This window comes from Branchiostoma floridae, chromosome 8 (genome assembly GCF_000003815.2).
Source record: "Branchiostoma floridae strain S238N-H82 chromosome 8, Bfl_VNyyK, whole genome shotgun sequence".
In the NCBI taxonomy this organism is placed as follows: domain Eukaryota; kingdom Metazoa; phylum Chordata; class Leptocardii; order Amphioxiformes; family Branchiostomatidae; genus Branchiostoma; species Branchiostoma floridae.
This window is the reverse complement of record NC_049986.1, coordinates 3438216-3445381: the sequence shown is the minus strand read 5'-3', so window position 1 is coordinate 3445381 and position 7166 is coordinate 3438216. Positions and strand designations below refer to the sequence as shown.

General features: G+C 41.6%; 1 protein-coding gene across 1 annotated transcript in view; it reads right to left on the bottom strand.

Moving 5' to 3' along the window:
- The window catches only part of LOC118421288 (UDP-glucuronosyltransferase 2C1-like), a 24659-nt gene extending 17536 nt beyond the window's left edge, over positions 1-7123 (bottom strand). Inside the window, exons 1-3 of the mRNA XM_035828516.1 lie at positions 5797-7123; positions 3764-3983; positions 2888-3107 (exon numbers count right to left, since the gene is read on the bottom strand). Coding sequence (XP_035684409.1) covers positions 2888-3107; positions 3764-3983; positions 5797-6672 — 1316 coding nt within the window. The 5' untranslated portion in view covers positions 6673-7123. The remainder of the gene's footprint in view (positions 1-2887; positions 3108-3763; positions 3984-5796) is intronic.
- Between the last annotated feature and the right edge of the window lie 43 nt (positions 7124-7166).

Here is a 7166-nt window from a genome sequence, read left to right as displayed (position 1 = left end):
TCCGGGGGAATTCGGGGCCCTCGGTTGTTTGATTCTTACAGACATTTGCTCTTAAGGACCTTGTTGTCTGTTGCTAGAATATTCATCACGAAATGTACATAGATATACATATTACATACACTATGTTCCCCCATTTCCCAGATTGTGCCAGATTTATATATAACACAGGAAGTCGTGAAACATGGGTACAGTTCTCACCAATGTTGTTGATTTGGTTACATTCCCATAACTGGAGTTCGGGGACCTCATACCTCCATGAAATATTTATTGCTTTTTTGTGGATGGTATGTATGTTTATAGTCGGTTGTATTTGAGAGTAATGGTTATAAATGTTATGGGAAAGTAGTGGTGTATTCATTTAATGACACAGAGCATTTCCATCTGATTAGTAATTATCAAAATGTGACACTTAATTGTGTAATGTGCGTTTAGAGGTCGACGGCATATGGTAGCGTGGTGTTCCTTAAGCTTGATGTTTGGCATTTAAACTGTCTGACTCTAAGGTTGTCAGCATTATTGAGGTTCGACTATGTGCCTCAGAGCGGTGTGGTGGGAGGAAGTTGGGAAACTCTGAAAGAAGAAGGGATGTGGCCAACTTTAGTCAGATAGTGATTTGATTTTCCACCAATATGTCATAACATCAGCTGTTCACACGGTACAAAAACGAGATGCACACTTTCCTCTGATAGCCCTACACCAACTGTAAGATGAATACTTGGTGCCAACCCCGTCTGCTAAAAAACAAGTACCATTGGCTACGAAAGAGACAACTAACAACTGTCCCTTATTGTAACGAAATCAGAACATCTGTATCGCCCATAAAACTTCTGACACCCAACCCATCTAAGATGAGATGACCTAATGGCATTTTAATCACCATGTCACTCAAATCAGCAGTACAGTGTGTGAGACATCCATACCTGTTAAGCATTACCGTTAAATGTACCTCAACTTCTTACAATTATACTTACGCTTCACATCTCCATGATATCCTAAGCAGACATAAATAAAACTAATTATCATATTTAAAAAACTCGGGGTTCCCCAAACAGCTGTCATACAAATCACCTCACTATCTGCTTGGAGCTAAGCCCATTAACAAACACTTAAATCACGATGCCTGTTCCAGGCAATCTGCAGTTCCTTTCTGCAGGTATCCTCTTTGGAGTATCTTGACAAAAACGCCCCTGCAGTTTCACAATTGAATGTTAGGGGACTGAAACTTGCTCCACTTTGTCATGACGCTAAAAGCTATCTACCACACAAATGTCACGACCATATCACGTACGGGACAAGAGATACATTGAAAAAATTGCTATGATAGAATATTCTCATTAATTATGCAAATGTACTCCTATTTTGCATAATTAGTATGCAATCTTGTACAACATTGTCTAAGGTACCTACATACCAAAAATCATGAAAATCAGATATAGGGATGATTTCCTATATTATTACATCGATTATATCGACAGATACGAGGCCCAAAATCTAATCACTTCCAGCTATCATCACAGACAATTTGGATCCTTTGAAATCCAAATTGTCTTCAGCTTGACTTTGGCTTAGCTTTGTTTTCTTTGGAATCCAAATTGTCTTCAGTCTGAATTGTCTTACAACCTTTCCTATTGGACATCTGAAATTGTCTTCATTCATAGTTAGAGTATAAAAGACCTGTTTCTTCCAGATCACTTCAGTGTCACTGACGAAGGATAGTGGATTCTATCCGAAAGGTCTGACCGTTTCAAAACCATATCCAGTTGCTTGAGTAACTATTTTTGGCGAACAACAACATATGTTCATGGCAATAACTGACGAAACAAATCACCTCACCATCTGCTTGGAGATAAGGTGATTAACAAAGAGGGAAACCACGATGACTGTTCCAATATATCGCAGATATAGGGGTGATTTCTGATATTATTACATCGATTATAACGACAGATACGAGGCCCAAAATCTAATCACTTCCAGCTATCATCACACCCCACCAACACATCGAGTATGAAACCAATCCACCCAGCCGTTCTTGAGTCGAGGCTATCGTTTCCCCCAAACAGTTGTTGTCAACTGATCCAAAAAAAAACATATGTTCATGGCTATCACTGACGAAACAAATCACCTCACCACCTGCTTGGAGATAATGTGATTAACAAAGAGGGAAACCACGATGCCTGTACCAATATATCGTAGATATAGGGGTGATTTCTGATATTATTACATCAATTATAACGACAGATGCGGCGCCCAAAATCTTATCGATTCGAGCTTTCATCACACCCCACCAACACAACAAGTATGAAACCAATCCATCCAGCCGTTCTTGAGTAATCATCTACACAGACAGAGACACATAACAGAAAATAGAACCTCCATTCCATGACATTTCATGGAGGTAATTAGCCATTTGTCAACTAAGTACACTCAAGGACCAGGCAAAATGGCAACAAATTAGAGAATCGCAAAACAAACTTGTCAACATTTTTCCAGGCAACGCAATGTTTGGCATTGGTGCGGAAAAATCACGGAATCAAATATAGTGCTTATCACACAGTACATCACATATAGTACATAAAATTATAATTGCAACTGACAATAAATTACTAAATATTCTAATCATTCGGATATAAACCACAATGCCTATCCTAAACAAACAATATACAATGTACCTTTTCCTGATGACCTCATCACATAATTAGCCCATTATTTATCTAATAGTATCTATTTATTTTATCTTGTGGACTCCTAGGTGGCCCCTTCAACCTATTTTGGTTGATCTCCAATTTATAATAGTCATTGAGCTTTACTGAATCCAAGTATACCAATGAATTTGAACGACTAGACCTACTGCATATACATCTACATAAGACATGGAATTCATTACTACCTGCTGTTGGTGAGAACATGAAGTACAGCCTGGTACAACTGGTCCGAAGTTACCGTGCTGAAGTCCAGACTCACCCCCAGTCCCCTGGCCACCACCCGGGCGGCGTTTCCAGGATGGTCCCCGAACAACGGGAAACAAACCATGGGCACGCCGTGGTACAGGGCCTCGTACACTCCGTTCAACCCAGCATGATTGACGAATGCCCGGGTCTTGGAATGAGCTGCAAAGCGTGAAAAGCATAAAGCAAAAATTACCTAGAAGTAGAATAGCCTCAGGTACCCAAAACCTTTTTCTTCTTGCCATTGAAACCGTTTATGACAGGAATTTCACGATAACCAATGATTTTGGTTCTAACAAATTATTTTTTACGTTTATTTGCTATATCACTGCTATGTTCTAACATACATGAGATCTTATGTAGAATATCTTTCGAAATATATATGAATAAGATCAAGAGTAACTACCTGAGAAAACACGTTTCGATGCGAAATGCGCTGAAAAAAAATTGGTGCTCACGCACAAAAATTGTTTCAACAGCCGCGCCGCGCTGGCGTACCCAAAAACGGTTTGAATTATTCGATAGAAGACTGTGTGATGTGATAAAACTTCGAAGACTGTGTGATACGGTTCTTTACCACCCTGATCGGAACACCTGTATCGAACGTCATCGCGGCCCAGGCAGGACATAAATTATGTTTACATTAGAACCGTAATTTATGACAATTCTTTATGCACATGGTTGGGACATCATTGTTAGCAGTGACACCTTAGTTACTTACATTGCGGAATAGTGCCAGTCAGGATTCAGAAGAAGGTAACAGAAGGTCCTGGATGTGAATAACAACAAACATAAAGGAATTTGTTTTTGTTACCCACCCAGTAAGTCATTCTGAGGCAGCCAGGACATCAGCTTGGTGTTGGTACCCAGACCGGCCGGCTTCTCTCCCGGGTACCGCCACACCACCTTCTGTCGGAGCTGCGCGAAGACTGCCGCGAACATTTCCCTCCTTTCTTTTGACATCGTCTGGACTATGGACCCGAAGCTGACAACGATCACTCCATCGTCTTCAGACGACTGCATGAAATCCTCCAGGTCCTAAATAGATAAATAACACCCATTAAGGCTGATTGCTCTGTGGGCGTAATGTTTTGGTAGTGAATAGATGTTGACTTGCCTTTGGTACGTCAGGTGCTGGTGTAGACTACCTTGAAATAAGCATGTTTGTTCTACCGTCAGACAGCCATTGCCATGGCAACGGCCACCATGCGCCTCCCCCAATGCTTAACTATGGGACTTAGTGTGAAAGTGCCATTGCCAGCCATGCCCCGACCCCCCCAATTAACATTGAACCTAACACGAATCACTCCTAACTTAACAACAGACACAGATAGTCTCCGTTAACATGAAAAAAGGTAGCCAGAATAGTGAATTTGTCCAGATAATGAGACCACTAAATGACCCGTTCTATGTGTCTTGTACGGGGCTTGGCCCAATGGCAGGTGCCAAAGTACGAAATCTCAGCAACCGCTTGAAAGTGTGGAAATAAAATTGGCAGAACTTCACATATTTACTAGTTTCGTTGTATGAACGAAAGAAAATCCAAGGTCCAGTTTGTTCAAGGAAGCAGAACACAGTATTTATCCGGGGACCCCGGGGTCTACGACGCTGCTGGTACATTAAGTAGTACGGATAAACTTGTTAGAGAAGAGGTGTAAAACCTTATTTGAGGGACAGCCAGATATAACCTGTACTGCGTGGTCACGGAAGGTGTCGACTCTGAGACTGTATGGTTTGTATTGTAAAAGTTTTCTATTTCGTGTATAAATGCGCCCCATATATTGCGCTAAGTACTGCCCTTCTAGCGTGAGCCGACTGCAGTTATGTGACCTCCGCAGAGCGGCGTTTCAAAGTGGGCGTGAGAAAGCGATGCGCCGACAGGATTTTGTTGTTTTTCAATAGTTAGTGGCTTGTCTCCTGAACTCAAACATATCCGTTTTGGTATTTGTAAAGTGCAGCCTACTATACTTTTTTCCGCGTTGAAGCCAGTCCCCCTGAGGCCCCTAACTATAGAAATCCAAATAGGCTGAAAACCGTGTTCTGCTACCTTAAGTGGTGTAAAGTTGGTGTAAGATGATCTATTTTTCCCATTCAGTAGTGCCTCTGATATGGATTTGTGGTGGACAAATTTCTATGGACAGGAAATTTGAGGGAAACTATATCTTTGAATTCAAATAATTTAGCGAGGTACATCCTCGACAAAGCCAGCTTAAAAAGCACAATTCATACTGAATGGGAAATTTAGATCACTGACGTCGCATAACCCAATCATCGGGTGAGAAGCCGTCAGCATGACGCAAGTTTCAAACAGGAAGAGAGCTCTGAACTATCACAGACAAATTACAACTTTACTTTGGGGGTAAATTTACAACTATAGTATAGCAGGCCTTTTCGTTCTTTTCTTTAAGCTTACATTTGTTCCATTATATTTAATCACAGTTAAGTGTACAATTTGGCCGTTGGCCGCTTTGTATTTGACAAGTTGAATAATTTTTCATAACCATTATCATATTGCTCTACTCAAGGGCATGGATAACTGATATTGCTAATGCTACAAACAACTTCAAAACTAGAAAAGACTACGCAAATATACATATACACGTTTCCACACTTCTGTATTGAATGCAATAAAGGTATGCATAGACAAGTGTTTTATTCCAAATGTACATTTTTGCCATGACAATTTTAAGAAGGATACATTGACGGTCAGCATGGGGGGGTGGGGCATCCTTTTTATATAAGTGATTATAGGTTTGTTTACCTTTGCATGCGATTTTCTTTCATATTCATTGTTTTGTAGGCTTGATGTTTGCTGTTAACAGGTAGGCTTTCAACAGTTGTTATCACGTACCTTAGAGAGAGGGACGCCAGCACGGACGGTCAGCCCACCAACCTGGACGATGTTGGGCATGGAGGGACGGGGGAAACCCAGCACCGTGTCGGTCTGATACAGCCACAAGTCCGTGTGTGACAAAAGACTATGGATAGTCTCTTTCTCGCTAAAATACTTTCGAACCAGATCGTCATACCCGTAAGCGTAGAATAAGCTACTCAAGATGGTGGAAACACCGAAAAAGCAAGTATTCTCCATTCTTTGCAAAAACGTCATTTGGTCAGTTAATTGTAATTCGATCGACGGGACGTATGCCAAAGGTAACGGTACACCAGTGGCCATTTTGTCGATAAAAGTACCATCGTCTGGACAGGTTGTGACGTGGGGGATCCCGAGGTTTGCTGCCACTATAGTGCCACATCTAAAACCGGGGTCAGAAATAACAACACTGTAATGTTCTGGTTTCAATCTCTGTAACAGATCATTTTCCTGTTCGCCCTTCCCCAATAGATGCTCGCAGTGTTTCTTCGCCCATTCAGTCATCTGTACGCGTAGTCTTAGTTCGTCGTTGGCAGAAATCCGTTCCGACATTCCATAAAAGTCGTCTAGGAATTCCCGAAGGCGTGATCCAAATCCTTCGTCTTGAAATGTCTCAAACGTAAAGTCAGGCCTCTCTGCTCGTCGTTTCTCCACGATGTCCTCTTCAACAACCACCGTGACGGTATGACCTCTGTCCATCAATGCCTGCCCGATTGATGCCTCTACCATCCAGTGGCTGTACAACATAGGCATCGGTACGAATAGAACCTTCTCTGCACTGCTCATGTAGCTGAGCACAAGACACAGTAAAACAAGAAGATTTATGGGACAATGAAGCTTCGGTCTCCCTCCCATGTCGATGCGTGCGGTACTATCCCACTTATTCGAATGGTTGTATAACCGTGGAAAGAGCAGAACTAAGCTTTATGAAACTTGTCGTGAGTAGTTTTAACAATGCACACTCGAATCCTTCCGCGACCTTTGTCAAATGAAGTGCGCGGCAAAAAAGAGACGAAAGGGTTTGAACGGTCCGGGTTTGAGTTCACATTTGTCAAAATCTGATGCATTTAATACTAACACGGCTGAAAAGAGTGAGAATAGATGCATTTTGAGTAAAAAATTGCTTTTGGGCCAAAACCTCATTTTCGTGTATGCATCCGCGTTGGAAGTGCGTCGCCAAGTTGACCCAGATTCACTGTTCATGCGCGTTGTTTGGCATTTGTTGTTTTGCTTCGTTTGTCCTATTGTAAACTTTTGTCAGCGTTTGAAATTAGATAGGCAGCTTTTATATTGTCGACAGTGAATAAACACGATCGTGTATCCAACCGTCGTCAACCATGTAAACACAG